This window comes from Ambystoma mexicanum, chromosome 5p, assembly GCF_040938575.1.
Source record: "Ambystoma mexicanum isolate Mex_15411 chromosome 5p, UKY_AmexF1_1, whole genome shotgun sequence".
Taxonomy (NCBI): Eukaryota; Metazoa; Chordata; class Amphibia; order Caudata; family Ambystomatidae; genus Ambystoma; species Ambystoma mexicanum.
The window spans coordinates 1,051,910,884-1,051,931,324 of NC_090930.1; the positions used below are offsets into that span (position 1 = coordinate 1,051,910,884).

At 44.5% G+C, this 20,441-nt stretch overlaps 1 protein-coding gene across 2 annotated transcripts in view; it reads right to left on the minus strand.

Annotated features, from left to right (window-relative positions):
* Window positions 1–20,441, minus strand: part of MCUR1 (mitochondrial calcium uniporter regulator 1) — a 595,058-nt gene that overhangs the window by 489,255 nt on the left and 85,362 nt on the right. For both annotated transcript variants that reach the window (XM_069613550.1, XM_069613549.1), the window contains exon 2: window positions 14,320–14,433. In XM_069613550.1, coding sequence (XP_069469651.1) covers window positions 14,320–14,433 — 114 coding nt within the window. The remainder of the gene's footprint in view (window positions 1–14,319; window positions 14,434–20,441) is intronic.

Consider the following 20,441-nt stretch of genomic DNA (forward strand, 5'->3'; position numbering starts at 1 on the left):
CTGCTTCTAACCTCACCACTGCCAGCCCCACATGTTTCTCTCCCGTGTCCATGTCAATTGATGCCGTCCCATCCACAAAGTACACCTCCCCCTCGCTCAGGGCATTCTCGCACACTACTGTGTCCTCTCCTCTTTCCCCTGTGTAAGTCGCACAATCGTGTTCCTGCATGTCCTCCCGTGTGCATGCTTCTGTAATGAATATTGCTGGATTCACTGTCCTGCATCGTACCACATTGATATTGGCGCTCGACAATATTATCTCATAGGCAGTTGCTCGCTGTGTGGTCAGTGTACTTTTTGATCTCTCAAGTATTGCAAATAATGAGTGTTCCACAAACAATGTGACAGGGCATCCCATTACTATTGTGGCACTTTTCTCAATGGCGAACGCGGCGGCGGCGAGAGATTGCTCGCATGCGAAGTGTCCTTGCATCACCGCATTCAAGGTGCCACTTTAGTAAGCCAACGGTTTGTGTCAGTACAGCCGTCTTGAGTGTTCCCTTACAATGTGAAAATAGGAAAGACTCGCGTTCATAATCAGGGGTGGCGAGTACTGGAGCACTCGAAATCAATTCTTTTAGTGACTTGAATGAGTCACTCATCTCTTCTGACCATTCTATTTTCCTGTTCTCGTGTTGTGCCTCCTTGAGTGCTTGCAGTAATGGTCTCGTGTAGGCTGCATAATCTAATATCCTTGCTCTGCAATAATTGCACATTCCCAAGAATTTCTGCATCTCCTTCACTGTTGTGGGTTCTCTTACTGATCTTATTGCTTCTACCCTGTCAGGGATTATTCTCTTTCCCTCTTTCGATATCAGCTGCCCTAAGTATAAGACCTCTTCCTGACAGTATTGTAACTTTTCCTTGTCCACTTTGTACCCCTTGTTTGCCAGCAGTGACAGGAGTGTTAATGAGTCTTTTCTGCATGTTTCTTCATTCTGTGCGCAGACGAGCAGATCGTCTACATACTGAATGATGGTGCTTTCAACTGATAAATTACCCAGGTCTTCGTGTAGAATGCGGTTGAATATGCTTGGGCTCTCACAGTATCCCTGTGGCAGTCTGCAATGTTCATATCTCTTTCCCCCTAATGTAAATGCTGTCAGGTAGCTGCTTTCTTCTGCTAAGGGGATAGAAAAGAATGCGTTTTTCAAATCGACCACTGTGAAATGTGATGCTGTTTTTGGGACAATGCATAATATCGAAGCAGGGTTCGGGACCAAAGGGAACTCTTTCTGTATGACGTCATTTAGGAGGCGTAAATCCTGGATCATCCTCTAAGCCCCTCCCTTTGCTTTTTTAATCGGGTAAATACAGGTCTTACATGGTGAGTTTGAAGGCACTATTATTCCCTGAGCTAATAATGCATTTATTGTCTCTTTTATCCCTTCCTCCGCTTTGCGGGACAATAGATATTGCTTTACTCGGGGTAGGATTGCCCCTTGTTTGAGTTTTATGACCACTGGCGTCACTCCATGCAACAACCCCACATCATGGGGGCCTGTGGTCCACAAATTGTTTGGCACCAGTCACATGTCACCATCAAAAAATGACAGTGGTGTTCCCACCACTGCCATCAACTGGACGGGAATTTGTCTAGCCTGAATCAAAATGTCACAGGGCATTGCTATTTCCATTATTATTTCGCCATCATTGTCTGAATCAGAGAAGAGATCCTCATCAGATAAGTCCCGTATGGCAATATTGGCGTTGATGCACAGTACAGTGCGCCATTCACATCCATCCCAATCACTGCAATCCTTTTTGCTGATACCTGTACAGCATGCAAGTCTAATGATACCACTGACCCTAGTGCTATGTCTGGGCGCACTATTGGGCGGAAGATAAATTCCGCGGGTATTCTCCAATCCATCTTTTTTAGCTCAGGAACTACTTGGGCCAGAGTTTTAAAACCTTCAATAAACATTCTTTCGTCCACTGGTAGGCCACGTATTTCCGGGGCAGTTGTTTGAGCCTGTACTACCAACATCACACGTAATGGGCATATTCCTGGTGTTGAACACACTATTCCCCTTTCTGTGAATGATATTGTCATGTTAAGCTTGCTAAGAAGGTCCCTCCCTAGCAAGTTTATTGGCGATTGTTCGTAATACAGTAAGGGTGTTTTTACAGTTTTACCCCCTACTGTCACATCCAAAGCTTCTGTGTAAGGAACTTCAATTACAGCCCCAGAGAACCCCTGCGTCTCCAACTTCCGGTTAGATAACGGAAACCGGCCCTCCCTAATACATGATTTCTCCGCTCCCGAATCCATCATGAATATGAACTGCTTGTCTCCTATCTGCGCCCCTACCAATGGTTCCTCTGCTGCATCGTAGGTGGTAGATAGGACAGGACACGCAAGTGTTCTCTGTGGGCTGTCCTATGCGGGGTGTCTCATAGGCCCCCTCTCTGGTTGAACACACTCCCTGAAACTATTGATACACCGCTATAGGGGGCTGGTGCTGGGGCTCCATTTGCTGTAGTCGCGAAAGGGTTGCCTGGGGTGTAGTGCATAGTGTCATTGTTCTGCGGATGATTCTGTGTTCTGTATTGGTGTCCCTGCCGTTGCTCAGGGTACCCCTGCCCTGGGTCCCTTTGTTGTTGTCCCATTGGGAGACCATATGGGCTCCCCGGATGAGGATGGCCATAATGTTCTACCTCTGGAAACCCATTGTTTGGTCTACTCCTGCACTCTCTGGAAAAGTGTCCCCACCTCCCGCAGTTCCAACAACTTCCTTGCGCACCCCTGGGACCCTGCCATCCACTTCCTCCCATTCCCCCGTACCCTTGTCTGCCCCCCCTTCGGCCCCTGTACCCACCTCGTCCCCCTCGAGGGGCCCAATCTTGCCACTGCGGACCTCCACTGTGCTCCTGTTCGTTCCACTGCCGTGACCCTACTCCTGCCCAATTTGTTGCCATCCTCCCCTGTATTGCTACCAGCCCCTCCTCCTCCTCATCTCCCTCCCTAGCGTGTGGGAGCGCAGCTACTGCTGCGGCGACCTTCACCAGCTTTGTCTGTACTAGTTTCGCTTTGTCTGCCAATCTTCTCTGCGCCACCTCCTTTTCCCTTTCTTTGATTCGTTTGCAGTGGTGAACTATTATGCTCTGAATTTCGGGCCAACCTTTTGCTTCAATACCCGCTATTTTGTCAAGTGCTTTTTGCAACTCTTTTGGGAGCCCCCTCTTTATTATAAAATAGAATAATGATGTTGATTGATACCAGGGCGTGCCCGTTTCGGTTCTCCCCATCTCTTGGACTCGAAAAATGCAATCCATAGCATCTTCCCCGTCATTCATTGTACATTGCATTACTGACTGTAAATCTGGGGTATCTGGGAACGTTTCCCGCAAGGCATCCCACACCCTGGCACGTACTGTATTGAAAGAGGCACCATCATGGCGATTGCAGTCTAAGGTTACTCCCGTGAAGCCAGCTTTTACCCATACTCTGTCAGCTTGATCCCCAACTGCTGATACTAGCAAACTCTTCACGTCGCCTATTGCTAGAGGTACCCCGGCTGTGTGTTTCTCAAAGGCATATATCCACTTGCTTGCCCCTCCTGATAATGGGGGCAATAATTTTAACAAATTGGCCTTATACATCTGAGCCCAGGGTATGTAATTCGGCCTCCCTCCTCCTCTATGTATCAATGGGAGTTGTAACTTCCCCTTTGTCGTTGTATCTGCACTCATCTTTACTCCTGATTTTCCTAATGGCGCCATTTTTCCCAACCTGTTCCTTAGTCGCCCTGTCCACTCCTCGTCCATCGTTCTCATTGAGCATGCGCCATCCAACTCCTCGCTTCCCCCTCCCATTGCCACACTTAGCCTTTCACCTTCTTCTAAGTCATCCCCTATATCACACAATAGCTCCTCTCTGCCTCCTGTGGTCCTTACCTCATCACCAGTACACCCCTCTCTTCCCTCTAGTTCAATTATCCGTGTTGGTTCTTCTTCTATCCTTAACAGTATCTCTCCTTTTTTCCATCCTTCTCCAAATGTCCTATTCTCACTCTGCGCTCCTGATGCAGGCTCTGATCTAGCGGTGCTGATTGCAGTCCGCTCACATATACTTTTAATTCTCGAGAGCTCATCTTTGGCTATAGAGAGTCTGGATTCTAGATCCCCTGTCAATTTCTCTATATCCACCCTTGGTGTACTTACCTGCTCTCGTTCCCTATGACTCTCATATGGTGGGGGTGCAGTTGGCCCTTGAGTGGTAGTGGTTGTCATTGGGGGTACATAAGTTGGGTCACTATATCCCTCTGCGGGCACTGGCTTATTTAGTATTGGGTACAGCCTAGTTACTTCTATCGGTGGCTTCTCTTCTAGAAATACCTTGTCATCTTTTGGTATCAGTAATGGGTTATCAGTAGTAGATGGTAGGCCAGTATCCGATTCCCTTTTCTTAGGTGGGGGTATTTCTTCAAACAGTCTCCATAGGTCTAATATTTCTCTCCTATTGTGTAGCTGCTTCCCCTTATATTTCAAACAAATGCATGTGGCTACCATATCTAAGACGCCCTTGTCAAATGATCCCCCTTCGGGCCATATCTGTGGTAATCCTTCCCCCTTCAACTCTGCGATCCACTGGTCATGATATTTCTTAATCCGTTCTGCGTACCCAGGTAGGCTCTTACAAATATGTTATAAGGGTGTTTCTGCCCCCATACTTCGTACTTACTGGATACTAGTGTACCTCTCTATGTATGTCTGTCTCTTACTATGGACGTATCACCATATGAACTCACGTACTTATGTCTTATTGAACGTAGGCGTGTCTTCCCGTCACCTGTACAGTATGAGAATGGCTGCACACAGCCTCGATTCTATACTCTTTAGGGGGCACGTACAAGAGCAAACCATCAATAACTGTGACAATTGAACCCAGCAGAGCAAGGAAATAAACACTCACTTTACCACATTACACTCTTCTTTCTGATATTTCTCCTGGTCACACTTACAGTAACCATACCACAATTACGTATTTCTGACCACCTTTACACACTTATTATATCAAATATGTTCTGACATATACGATGCATACACACTCACAAGCAGCACTCTATTCACAGCCCAATTTGTCCTCCCTTGCCAACTGTCCCTGACCGTCTTAATCTGATATATATATTTGTCTTCTAGTTTTGATGTAAAATTATTTTTCTACTTACATTATATCTTTGTTTGTACTAACCCGCTTTTATTTTCCCTTAAACCCAGAGAGAAAAATAGAAATAGTAGCAGTCACTAATGTGTTTTCCGTGTCTTCCTTTACCAGACACTTTTATCTCATATTCCACTTCTTCATATATTCCCAGTACTAGTCAAGATAGCACTATGCAGCGCCGCCTTCCACCCCCTTGCGGAGCTAGGTTCCCGTCTCTTTATCTCTGTTCACCTCTTAATCCTAATGGCCATATGCAAAGAAAAAGCAAAGAAAGTTTAGGATGGTCCTTAGTAGACCCAAAGTGCCCCCCTTTCAACCAGCCTCGCTCCCTGTCCTATATTTCCTCCCCTACTCCCTTTAAGGTCTCCCGCACTCAATACTCACGTGCCCGTCTTGAACCGATAGTCTCCGAAACTGGGTCCGTCCAGGCAGTGGTGTCGTTTGCTCAACGGTCAGCCGCTCCGGCGAGCGGTACTCAAAGGGGATTTTTCAACCGGGATCCCATACCCTCTCTCTGGTGAGTGCGCACTTCTGAGCATACCGGTCGCCGTTGGCGGGCAGCCTCCCGGAGCAGGCGCACCGTGCGTATCCCTTTTCGACCGGAGATGTTCGTGCCAAAGGGGACGGTAGGGATATATATATATTAGGAGAGGGATTAAAATCACGCTTTCGGGGTCACCACTGAAGGCTAGCGTCCCCAGATAGCACGATCCTCTCAGCAATGAGAGACAATGATGGACTCTCCCAGGATGGGAATAAGGCCAGGACAAAGTGCGGGTGAGCTTAAATGGGAGTTTATCAATCAGAATAGGGCATGCAAAGAACTCTGCAAACTCCGAGAGCGCAATGTCTGACAATCGCAAAGACAGGCGTATATATTTACAAAAAACATCATAAGAACCTACATACTATAGGGGGCACAAGTTTGTGGGGATTGGGTGGCGACGACTAGCTATAGGTGCTGCTGCGATGTGGTTTGCCGCGGCTGGAGGACGTCACTGGTTACCCTCGTGGGTTGGGCTGGGCCTGGCAGGTCAGCTGGGCGGTGTTGTTGTGCCAACTGTGACTAGTGTCAGAGATGAATGTCTTTCCTGACTTTTTGTCCTAGGGCCACGCACACCGCAGTCATTCAACCCTGCAATATTATCTTCCCTGGTAAATCTTCTAATAGGTTATTCTACAGGTTAATGCAACACAGGAGGAATGCACCTAGAGTGGGGTCTGTTGGCGATTCATCAATACATAGTTACCATCGTCTTGTTGACCGGGTATCGGAGGTCGTGGGGTTGGGTCTCGGGGCATGGGACAGGCGGTCCGTGTTTTGTTAGAAGTCATTATGGATGTGTTCTTGTAATGTTGCCATAATATTGGGTGTCCTAATTTTACAGGGGCTATTAACCTAAGGTGAGCCGGTGGGTCGTGGAGCCTAAGAAAGGGCGCCTTTGGATCTGTGTTTTAAGGCCGGGGTTTACTGCTGGGTTGTAAATAATTCAGGTGGCAGGCCGTGGCCTTGGGTGCTGCGGGGGAATGTGAATGCTTGAAGCGGCTCGAGCCGAGTTGGGGGAGGTGGAGCAGGGCAGCACAGGCCTCCGCTTTTTTGTCTGGCCGGCTTCCCTGGGAGGAAGGGGGAATGGCCTTGCGTGTGCTCGCAAAGGTATTTTCCTCGTGTGTTGCAGACTTTAGGTGGAAGAGACATAAACATTCATATAATATACAACACTCATTGAGTCTTTCCAAAGCTCACGTTTTTGACATTGCTAGTGCCATCCATATGGCCAATTTGAGCACATTACTTGTACACTACATTTTTAACAACTACAACATTTTGTTATATGCTTATACATACACGGTAAGTGAGGTAGTAGTAAGGTTGGTGGAGCACGCAGGAACAACCGGCCACTGAGACTGGCGGCAGTGGCACATAGAGGGCTTGGACACATGTGGTGCATTTTCGTGCACCCCTTACATGAGCCCTCAATATGGTTACATTTGTTTTCCTTTGCACTCTAGCACCATTAGTTCCGTTTTGGCGCGGGACCGTGGGGTGCAGTCTTCTTGATAACACACATAACATGAAAAACCACTGGGACGCTTTTACCATTTGCGCATTGCTACAGGGATGTGGGTGCTTCATCCCTGGTGTCATGAGCACCCATTCTGCCATTTTCATATATTTTACAGGTTTTTTTAGTCAGAGGTTGTGGAGAGAACGCTTTCATCACAGGTGGTTTGCTCATTAGTATTTGGGGACTTTGCTTTTGTCAGGGGACCATCGTACAGTTCTTTTCCACCCAAGCCCTGCTGGCCGGGTCATGCTGGAAACAGCGATACACTGCGGAAGGTGAAATGTTACAGTGTTGGTATCTAACACTAGCTCATGTACGTCTGTTCGTGGGAACGGGCTCTTAGCGGATCTGCCAGGGAGCTGTGGCCACAGGGATAAGTGACACTCTCCAAGGGTGGGGGCCGCGCTGCGGTGCACAGGGCTCAAGCCATTTTTATTAGACAAAATGGTTTCCAGGGCCTAGCTAAATTGAGCAGGTTTGGTCAATGTCTTCAGCCAGTGCCCCACCCACCACCTGGGCCCTGGTGGCAGGAAGGACAACTGATGAGCCATGAACCTCACCGGGGGAGAAAAGGCATGGGGGGGGGGGGAGGTCTCCTGGACCAGTCCTCCCATACAATATCTACATCCTTCTACCACCACCCGGAGTGCTTTCTCCTGCCTACAGGACATTGTATCCAACCTCTGTGCACACGAGGACGCTCTGCAGCCAGTGCACCTCCCCGATCCTAGTGTGCCCCTTGTGCCGCCCGGGTCAGCTTTTCCTGTACTAACCTTCCCATTTATTATTTTATCCTGTCATGGTTCTCATCACCTACAGCATCCTCACGCACACGATCGCTTACTACACCGGTAAGAACCTCCTGTATGAATATAATTGGCTGTAAATCTGCTGTATTCTACCGATAAAATAGTCATCTTCCTTTCTACTTTTGTAAGGTTTACTCACATCGGCAGAGGCGTTGCTAGGGGGGGGCTATGGGGGCTATAGCCCCTGGTCTTTTGGTTGTAGCCCCGGATAGAATCTCAGGAGCTACAGCCAAAAGGCTAGCTAGCCCCAAGTCCCAACAGTGCAGTAATTACCGTAGCCCCGGGTCTTTTCCAGACCTAGCAACTCCCCTGCACATCAGTTACCATATAGCTGGGAGGGGGAACTATTGGTCCAGGTGAATACATAGCACTATTGCCTGTTGCCATCTACAACCCAGTGACCTGTGGATTATTTTCTTTCCAGCTGGTTCCGTGGCAGTGTGCTATCCCTGCTCTTAAGTGATCGCTCCATTTGTCTGTTCTCAGTTCAGCAAAGGGGCATTTCATAGAAAACAGTTAACCTTTGACAGGAGGCCCAGGTTGTATAAGACCCATCTCTCCTCATCTCCTCCATTCACCGGATCGGTGAGTAACACCTTCCACCAACAGGATGTGCTACTGTATATAATGCCAAGCCCAATGCTCGAACCGTACCACTGTAAAGCGCTCTGCTGCTCTAAAGCTAGGCTTGCAGTGCAAGCAATAAAAATACAAAATAAACTGCTGCTGAAAACGCTACAATAGCCTTGGTACAGATGCATAACACCAAACTGGGCAGAAAGGGAGCAACATCTCTGATGCCCATTCACAATCCCGAGCCACTATCTGCGTAATTGCCAGCATGAGTAAATGGAAATGCGAATCATTTGGGCCTACTGCACAAGATGTCTGTAAACAGATGGATTCTCATGGCTTCCAAATAAACTCAGAAAATAATTGATATTGATATAATGGCAGCAGGAAGAGTGAACTGTTGGGACACCTCTTGCTGGCTAATCTAGGAGGCAGCTTCCTTCCTGTTTTTATAGTATTGAGTATGGACAATACTTTGAAGCTCTGGTTTAGGATGTAGGCAGTGTATGTTTATTTCAATTACAGACCCTTAGAAAAATTCTCCCTTTCCAGGATAAGAGAATTGTATTGGTCAGAACTGCCATTTTATCACTCCTCCATTATGGACATTCCCCATAACCGGGAACACCAGTGGAGGAAGTAACAGAGTTGGCCCACATTTAATCCATGTATTTCTCATGGGGTCTTTTACCAGCTAAACCAACCCCTTCTTCTAAACAATGCGGTCTATTATGTGCCACTAACTAACCTCAGTCATGTAGTCATTTAGTTATACTTGTGATCCCTTTGAGGAAACAATAATTCAAAGTGTTTCTGCCACTATATATTCACAGTACGCTTCTGAACGGCTTGGCTTTTCGGTACAACGGTGCACGTCCAAGAATAACTGCATACGTTTCTATCCCTAAACAAGATCAATCCATAAAAATCATACACTTACGGAGTTATTTCCCACGCTTCAAAAAGGACACTTTTGCCATGGTCAGAGTCTTGGCAGCACCACAGAGGGTGGCGGGAAAAAAAAGCAGAGGATGAATAGAGGACAGTCCAGGAGAGTGTGAAGACCCAATTATACACATCTACCAGAAAAATGTACAAACCTACACAAAGCTCTTATTACAGGACCAAGTCTGTGTCCCCCCCCCCCTCCGACCCACTCCCATCTCCAGCCAGATGGTTCCTGACGGATGGGGGGTCTAGATGAAACGAGGGGGGGGAAATCTTCTAGTTTAGATTTAGCTTTATTCAGAAATACATTTCTAAAAACATGTACACACACACACCAAAAGAAATATCCATACACATCCTGAAGTCAGTAGAATATACAACTTACATAAAAATGCACAGACAAGGAAGTTATACATGTACAAAAGAAGTCTGTTGAGTGTACCTAAAGGTTTTAAAAAATGTATTCTAATATAGCAGATGCATTCTAGAACATGCGCTATTGCCAAAACAAAACTGGGCATATTGCACAGTTTAAAAGAATACAATAGCATCTTTTAAATTTAAAACCCCATTTTGAATAAGCAGATCCAAAATATATTTATTTTCTCGCTTGAGAGTACAATGGACAAGTTTATCATTTTCTTTCAAGGGGGGACAGAACAGGCACTATTGGAAGTATTTGTAAATCATTTCGAAAGAAATAAGCATCCCGCAGGGAAACGTTCAATCTTAGATTTAAAATAAACACACTCTTCCTGGAATCGGGAAATCAACAAAGGCACTGGTCACTCGGCCAGTTGGTTCTGTTATGTTGATCCACATAGGAAATTAAGCTTGATCGACTAAGAATGGATCCAAACATGCGTTTCTAGTCGCCTTTGGAAACAGATCATTCACTTTTAGGTGGATAAAGAAGAAAACGGAGGAGCCGTGATTAGAGCCCCAGTTGAATGTGAATCCACAAGTCCAATTGTGCCCGTTCCTCACGACCCTTAACCTTAAAAGAGTCAGGGAACACAGCAAGGACTGGATGCTGTGGCAATGCCTGCATGGAATGTGTAGCCTAGACGTGTTAATTACCTGGGCAGTGGTAATCTACAAACAGTCATCAGTCTAATGGAATATGTTCATTAGCATCCATCGACTGAAAAATGTTGCAATAAGTGATATGAGACGAGTCACAGTATGGACTCACATTTACTTCAGTCATCAGGAGTGGGAACATGTGGTTTTCTTTACATGGTATAGATTGAGTTTTCGCAATAGTCAAAATCACATCACGATTGGTAGATTGAATAGTTAGCATTGTAGGTCCTGAGTAAGATGGGGTGGCATGTTAGGGGCCGGCCGCTGACAAAAACCCACTGAAACTGGTCTAAACCAAAAGAAAAAAGGACAAGAGAATACATGTGAAATTGTATAAAATGTTAAATTGCATAAAAGATGTACACTGGGATGTGTAGAATACTTTACCATATAAGGAAACACTAGGTGCGAAATATGTCATTTGTGTTACGTATTAGAAGGCGTGATATACTTGACCAAGCCAAGTTATAGATCAAATGTTGTATTCAGATTATCACAATTCTGAAGTTTCATATTTTGGGGAATTCCATTTCCTCCTTGCGTAAAACATATGCAAAAGTAAGACACTTAGGCACCTGTATTTTGAAGTAATACCAGAGCAGAACACAGTTTTGTCTCCAAGCTCTACTAACAAGGAAACTCCTCCCCCTGCCTACGCCCAGTGGCCACTCTCCGGTCAATGCAGGGGCACAGTCATATTTGTTCCTGGCATGGGAATGGAAGAGGCAGATATTCTTTCTTTCTTGCCATTTTGGTCAATCTGACCAGTTGGCCGGTAAAGCCAAAAAGGATGACAGAACCACGCAAGTAAACAGTTCGGGAACGGGGGTTTCCGGGGATAGGGGTAAAAAGGTTTCATTTAAGGGACCTAAAAAGATTAGGATGTCACCACCTAGTCATGAATTGGGCATAAGGTGGTAATGCCGCAATTGTGAAGACGGTGGAGCAAGGTTGTGCCCAGGGACATGCCTTTTGCTTGCATACTCATTTGGCCAAGGAAAGACCTTGACATGCACACTGCATCTGTTTAGAGACTGATCGCCTTAGGGCTTGCGTCAAACCGAGTCATATTTTGGGAGCAATTTTTGTTCAATCGTTCATTAACTTCCTCTTCTTGTGTGGGGGACTAGAGGATGGAAACATAAGGCCTCTGAGGCGAATTCCAAGGTATTCATGTTGATTAGCACCAAACCAACACATGACTGAGTGGGTGAGTGCAAGGAACAGCGCTACAGTTGCTAGCTCTCTTTATCACAGTCACTATAGAAGAGGCTAAACTGTTAGAACTCTAAAGACACTTAAGATTCTCAACCTCAAAAGAAAATGCATCTTTTGGTACCAACGCAGACCTCTTTTGTAGATGACTTGCTCCATTCTGAATGTTTAAATGCATCTTCCCAGGAAACAGAAGAAAGCTGGTCATGGATGGATTCCCATATCCAGTCTTCGTCTGCAGCTATTTCATAAGAAGAAGAATCTGTGGCAGTAAGCCAAAACTTTATTTTTATGTATCGGGTATTTATAATGCGCCTATACACAATGTGTTTACAAATACCCATTAGGGCTGGCCAGATGCATCTTCATCATTCACAGGCAAGGCCAATATGGATTGTTTGAATGGTGTTGGGGCAGAGGTCAGTTCCTGCAAGAGCTCTTTGAAGAAATCAATTATAAACTGCGATGACATGAAGTGCATAATTGGAAATGATCGTTGTTGCAGTCTCACAGAAGACAGTTTGGATGAGAGAGAATGGTGCTATGCGATGGCCCGGTCCTGGAAGAAAATCCATGGAGAATCAAAACTGAAAAACTGAAGTTTGTAGCCATACATCTCAACAGTACCTTCCTTGCAGCTCAGGGATACTTAAAATGGTAGGAAACACATGCGAAGAGGTGGTTATATCCTTTAAAGAGAAGATCAGTCTAAGCATACAAAGCTTACTGAGGCACCGAATAGAATTGTTCAATATATATTTTAAAATCAGTGCAATAATAATACACGAGGATGTGAGGCTCATCAATTATATAACGATGTTATCCTATATATTACCCTTTTAGAGGAGCTCTATAGGTGCCGCTTCCAATCTAGAGCAGCATGGAAGAGTTTAACCAAAAAACTATAAAGTGCCCCAGCAGGGGAACCATCCAATGGGAAAAGCAAAAGCAAAAGCAGTCTTTATCTTCTGACGAGATGGACTTAATTCATAGCATTGTGTCCTTCCAAAATTAAGTAGGCTATGTCAATAGGTACTCCCTTCTGAATCAGTCAATCCAAGGTCCTGCCTGCAACGAGAGGGATGCCTCTACCGCGGCCTCACTGACAGCAATCTAACCAGGTGACAGTTTGTGCATTCGAGCATTGCAATGATGGAAAGGATCAACATGGGAAAGGAGTGCTCGAGTCTTTGAGGCAAGTTTCTGCCTTATTAATGAAATCAGGCGACCTTCACCAAATGACCAATTCTTGGTCCATGCCTAAAGAACTGAACTGTTTTGAAGTGGGTTTGAGCCCATAAAATGATGGCTGCAGTAGTAACTTTTCGCAAGAAATACTAACTCGACACATTTGACTGCAATTTCAGCAGCTGAATACTGCCAGGAGTAAAAATGTGTTTTTGTAGTCAATAATACAGTCTACCATGACATAACATTACCTCGTTATTTAGTGACTACAGGCGTTTATGTGTTTAGCCACCTAATTCAGATTATTATTATTATTTTTTTTAAATCAGAAAAATGACCACCAGAACAGACTCCACCAGTAGCAACGCATCCAAATGGATTTAACGGCCAAGCGCTATTCCCTGCTTCTTGAATTAGTATTGGCATTATGGGGATCTTCTCAGCTAATTAGAACGTCAGAATGCAGTCAATTACTAATGATATGAAACGTTCACTTTACAAAACCGTTTGCTTTTACTTTACACCTAATGGATTCTCATGTTCAAGCTTGTTCAGTTCAACTAAACTTACAATAAAAAGGTTCACCTTGTAACAACAACCTTTTATTGAAATACTCCAAAATAAAGCCACGCTCGTGTTACGTACAAGCTTTGTCCATTTACTTTACTCGCCATTCACTGATTTTTTTTTTTTTTACTACATTTCCACAACTCCAAAACCTATATTGCTTTTGCCACTAAATAAATGCCAATAGACTTATAGAACTCAGAAGGGAGTCATTATCCCTTGGGAAAATGACCCATCCCCAAATGATTGCCTTGGGACGAATGCCATGATAACGGCCCTTGCTTAGTCCATCATAACACTATAATTGGTGTAATGAGGCCCATTAGGTTTTCCAACTTTAAACCCAATTCTCTTTTCTGATATCACACCATCTTCCGGTCAATTTAACCTTAGCAGATGAAGGTCCTGCTGTCCCTGGGTGGGACTTGAATGCACCTCAACTGAGACTTTGAAACTACTAGGGTGATGAGCTGGTGCAGTATAAAAAAAAATGTATAATAATAGTAATGATGATTTGCTCTCAATTAGATTGTAAGCTAAATAAATAAAAACATGCAACAACAAAAAAACACAATGACTAGTGCAACAAATCTGTAATGCTTTACCTAACCTGTCACAATGCAAACTGAGTGGTGAGTGGGAAGAACAGTCCTGTTGAAGTTGTTCCGCTTATTTGAAAGTTTCAAAGGGAAATTACCTTTTTCTTCCAGTAGACAGACTAAGGCGTGGGTGTCAAAGTATAATCGCTTCCCTTCGGTGGAAAAAAATCCTTCCTTTCCCACTTCATACGGCAAAGGCGCATCACTAAATCCTTTTTTAAAAAAAATGAAGACATTAAGAACATTATACGAAAACAGAACATCAGAACATGTGAATGTGGTCTTTACAGTGCAGTGATAAGCCACCAACACATCAGCTCTTGCTGTCCAGTGGCACAGATACAAATTCTACAACTTAAATGATTTCTTCTGAAACTAAAGCTGAACAGAGAGAAAAAAAAAAAAGGAGTAGCAAACATCAGTAACTTTTAGCAACCACAATAATACCCTGTGCATACTTCATCGTATCGCCCCACTTATCGACCACTGCGACATGCTAGTGCTAGCGGGAATCCCCATCAACACTCGCTGGGGCTAACTCTACCTCAGCCGGCAAAAACGGTGGCATTTTCGTGGACATTCATAAACACAGAATAGCGCCACCTGTTCGCATTTCGGTAGGCATTTCTCAAAAAGATTATAAATCGCACCAAAATGTTCATGCCTATTTAGCTTTCATTTTCTTATTTTCCTCGAAAAAATGAATCTCGTTACTTTTCATTTGACATGTAAATGTTTAATGCCATAAGCATCTGTTGTTGTTTGCATAGGCATGGGGTGACATTTGCCAGGCACTGTCAGAATGGTTCTTCTACCTGGCCATAAGATGGCAGTAGCTAGAGAACGGTGCGACTGCTAGGGCATAGGATGGCAGTGCCTGGCAAATGTCCTTGGCTAATGCCTATAAAAAGGGCCAAAACTGTTGGCCTTGGCAGTGCCCGTTCTTCCCACATGGGAGGACAAATATAATGCTTACAAATGAAAAGACTTGAGGCCGTCCAGTTTGGCGTCACTTTCAGCAGCTAGAGGTCTGTCTGCTGCAGTGTGTGGATCAGGTGTTTCTACCGCTCGACCTTTTCGGCTTCCCTCGGATGACTAAGCCTGGGAGAGGCACACACAATGCTAGGACGTTACACCCGAGAAGACTGCTATGAAATCTCACAAGTGTGGTGTTGCAGTTGGGGGAACACAGCATTCTGTAACAAGTAATTATTGGTCACTGCTTCTGGTGGGAGCCACATACAACAGTGACATTCAGGATGCTGGCAGGTGTTGGAAGGGGGACAGCCTTAACTTGGCCCCCATCCATGATATCACAGATGGCTCAGAAATGACATCAATTCGGGGACTCGATGAAGGAGAAAACGTTAGAAGGCATTGAATGGCGAAATACCGAGAACACCAAAAAAGGCCTTGGCACTGGGGGGCGGGGGGCCATGGCAGTTTTAAGGTCCTCGTTATTTGCAACACCTTCTGAAGTTAATAGGTATTGTCGCGTTAAATTGTTTCACTGGTAACTGTCTCCTTGCTTTTACTGAAATTATATATATTAAGGATGACACACTACACACACCATCTGTACTGGCCTCAAAGGCTGCCACCATCATATTGCATTGGGTCACCACCATACGAAGGAGTAACCCACATTTACCCATGCATCTTACAGCTCCCCACCATTGCTCATAATCATACCAGAGAGTAAGGTGCCGACTTTTAAGAGGACCCAGACTAACCACTTGTGGTCTCCAAACATTCTCAGAGAATATCACACATCTTTACCTCTTGCGTACTACCCAGACTGGCAATATTCAGCGAGCAGGTCTCTGGCACTACACAGAATCACTTTCCTACCTCATTTACCTTTTGGGGCAGAGGGGCATTCACACATAAAAGCCAGTGTCACCAAACAGCGTCATACCAGACCTTCGAAAACAGCACATTCAAGCAGAACGCGTATGTGGAAAAGAAAAAAAAAAGAATGCCTGTTTAAAATCTGTAGGTAGCCACGACCAGACAATCACGACACACGTGCCACAGTTCAGCTCGTTGATCGGCTATCATGCAAGATTGCCCTCAGCGTCACACAGGGCCACGTAAACAGAGGACAAGTGGCGCACAACACAGAATCTAACATTTACCTACAGTACATTGACAAGGAAATCCGACATGATCTCAAGCGCTAACATTGACATTACTTATCGTTAGAATCGGTCGTCGAAATGGAGGGGTGGGGGAGGGGAACACCGTGTTATTGCAGGAGGCGTGTGGGGGCGGGGGGGGGGGAGGCCGGGGGCTAAATATGGTAGACATATCATTTTGCTGTGTTTTTGGCTTCCTTTTACTTCTATACAAATACTATAGGGGGTTGGTAGGTACCCCCCCAACCCGCCCCAAAGATCATTAAAAAGATGGAACTTTCAAGCAAGTTAGAGCTTGATTTTGGATTTGTAAGGTGTTCACCTAGCTGTATGCAGAAGCAGTTGTGGACACGTGGTACAATTGAGGAATGTACATTGATTTGCTCATTTGAATACCAATTTAACAGTAGCACACTGCCAGGATTTGTAAAATGACCCACTTAAAAAACGATGTGGTGGTCTTTCATGCTTGCTCTTTGAAAAGGAGAACTGACCTATTTCTGTCACCCTAAAAAAACATCTGCCTCAAGGAACTATAAAATCATGTAAAACGTGAAGTGCATAGCCTGTTTTTTCAGCTGTTTAAAAGACGTGTAAGCAGCGTGATTGCCCACAGACACCACTTGATTGAATGGGGCGTGGGTGCCGAGGAGGGTGGCGATATTTGAACTGGGGCGTGACATCTAGAGCTGCAGTACAGACAGCAACATCTTGGGAGGCAATGTCATTTAACTACTAGTGCATATTTCTGAAGCTGAGATCTAAAAGCAGAGACCCAAATAATATGAACAGGACTGCTGTGCTCCGGTAATTCATAACAGTTTATACCGGACAGAAATTCAGGATGCAGGAACACTCAAACATTTATATTTTTTGGGTCATATTTGTCAGCAACAATACCTGTGAATTAGTCTAACGGAATCATGTACACGATTTAAATCGGACATGGACTAAACACCTAGACAGTGAGCAAAGCACTCTTCACCATGTTAGTTAATCAGTGTTGAAGCAGAGTCATGCACCGTAACCACCACTTCGGATACTCGTTGCCGCTACACTGCAGAGCATCAGCCGCTCTGTAGCCTCCCGTCAGAGGGTCATGTCAACATAACCAGAGACGTTACGTTACATCTTGCAAGACCCATACGGTTATCAGAGGAAAGGACCACATTGCGGATCCCCTCTGTTATTGTTGTGGTTCAAAGCCAGATGCGGGTCCAAGGTGCCATTTTAAGCGCACAGTCAACTGCTTAAAATTAATAAACAATGATTGAGAAAACAAAAGGTTAATTAGCCATAATAATGCACATTGAAGATCCTTTTTATCACTCATTTTCATTTTCTTCTGTTGCGTCTACTCAGCTTTCCATGTCTCGGATTACCAGGGGTTTTACAGCTTCCAAGAATTGCTTGGATTTACTATGTTCTGCAAATGAATGGGTTACTCCATAAACAATCACATTTAGAATGGCAGGGTATACCATATAATATGAGAGGTTTTTACTCTTAGCCGTCTGTTTTGCTTCGGTGAACATTTTCCTTTGGGACACAATCTCCTTGCCATAATCCCTGAAAAACACTGCCATTTTCACCCCATTTTATTTCTCCTAGGTCTTTAGTCTTCTTCATCAACATCTCTTTTACTGGAAATCTCATCACTTTGACTATTAAAGCTCAAGGGGGTTGACCTGCATTTGGTTATGGGGCCAATGTGCAGCGCTTGCCCTTTCAATCTCTAGCAGTTTTCCAGGAGCGAGGTCCAACAGTTTAGGTAAGGTGTTTAGTAAAATATCCAAGGGGCAAACTTTTTCTTTATCCCCTGGAAATCCTGTAATCCTGATATTGGACCTTCCTGAATAATTTTCTTGCTCTGCTATTTTATTATGTGCAGAATGCAAAAAGTTACATTTGCCATCTTTCTTTTTAACATTTGAATCTGATCTTCTGTGCCAGACACTCTGTTTTCCAGATCTTCAGTGTGTTTCTTGATTAAGGCATGGTATTTTTATCATCTCAAGTACTGTCTTTAATCTTTCCTATGGACAATACTACCCCATCCAAATTGTCCATAATGTAATCGTCTGTGGTTTGCCCCTCAGCACAGGTAGTAGGAATTTGCATTTAGTTTTTCCAACTTTTCTTCTCCAACCCTTTCATGGTTGAGAGTTTCCTTCGGGAACTTCTGTATCCTCGAGATGAGGAGGGTTCATCTATTTCAAGTGAATCTGCCATATTCCTTATTTATATCACAGATCTTCGGGGAGGCAGGAGCTGAGCTTTCAAGCTGCTACCACAGCTACTGGCAGTTCTAGAATCCGTGGTTGTAATTTCTAGAGCAGGAAAACTCCCTTGGGAATGTGGAAGCTACCACTCAATTTACCACCAGAACATTGATCTAAAAATCTTGACCAAAATAATTACTGATTGACTGCAAGAACACATTTTGGACATCACACAACCAGACCAAGTGGAATTCCTCAACCTCAGATAACCCACTAACCATGCAAGCAGACTGGGGCAAATTATAAGTAATAAACACACCCCTCCTGTAATGCCCCCTTGGTTTCCCATCAATGCCGAGAAGGACATCGACGGGGAAGAATGGCCACATCTAATATGGACATTGAAAGTATTGGGCTTCAGCAACATACCGAATGCATTAAAGGCCCCTACCAAGGAACACTCAGTAAACATCGAAATGCCAGGTTGAAGCACCAAAGGTTGTCGCTCTGTCACGCCAGCTTTTTGTAACCGAACTGGAGCTCTTGGCATGTAGAGTCAGAGAAAAAAATAATATCGAGGGCATTACATTTGGTGAGTAATTTTCAGCTGTAAGCATATGAAGATACATTCATGCCAACCGACCCTGGGAAAGAACATACAAATATTCTTGACCTCAGTGTCACTTTTGACTACAACATTTGCTATATAATTATCTGGGGGGAAAAGTATTTCCCCCTCACGAAATGTGCTTTGCAACTGACATTGCTCACCATTCATTCAGTTATAGTAACAAAGACCCTGACATTCCTACGGATCAAACTCCAGAACGAACAGACCACCATAGTTAAGACCAATGTCGAAACCTATGGGACCACATTGATTTTTGATTGAGAAATGTATATCGCGCTCATAACGGACCAAACCGTATAATGGTGCAGGTGACATCAAAAGAACAGAAAGATCACAAAGAGATTGCGTGACTAAATTGAACCCATCCTCAGAACTAAGCAGGATTCATAACAGACATAAAGAGACATTTTATCTGAACAGAAATGTTTTAGGGCCTTGCGAAACTGATAGTGAATCAAGAATCCCAATTTCTCCGAGGATGCTGTTCCAAAGCCTTGGACCAAGAACAGCAAATCTTCTGTACCCCCCTTGATACAAAAGTAGGCAGAGGGATAGTCAAAAGACATTAATTCTGTGAGCGTAGACATCTAGAGGGCTGGTAATGGCTAATCTTATCCTTCAGACAATCCAGCGCCAAATTGTTCAAACATTTAAACACTAGACATGCCACCTTAAATTTAATGCAGTCTTCTACCACCAGCCAATGGAATGCTCGAGGAGAGAAAGATAAATGGGCAGTTTTGCTTAGTCTGCAGAGCAGGCTAACTGCCGCATTCTGGGCCTTCTGAAGCCTATTAAGTTGTTTTTTTGGAATGCCCATCAGTAGACTATAACAATAGTCCAGGCCGGCGTTTGTAGGAGCTCCCACCACCAGAGCGTGATCTTCTGGGATGTAAGGAAGAACCTGGCAAAGGAGTCTCAATGGGTGGAAACTTGCTTTCACCTTAGCTCCAAACCAACTTTCACAACCCAGGTTGTACTTCCAGATGCAGCCGAGGTTCTTTAGAGGTAGATTTTTGTACTCCCAAAATATTAGGAATTGGCTATTTTCTAAGAGCTGTGAGTAGATGTTCAGGGCCAAGCAGAATAAAAACTCTGTTTTAGAGGCATTCAATTGAAGCTGATTAGAGGCCATCCACTCACTAATCTCCTGAAGGCACTTACTAATGCTAGCAAAAGTTTCTTCAACATTGCCGATTGTGATGAAGATCTGAGTGTCATCTGCATAG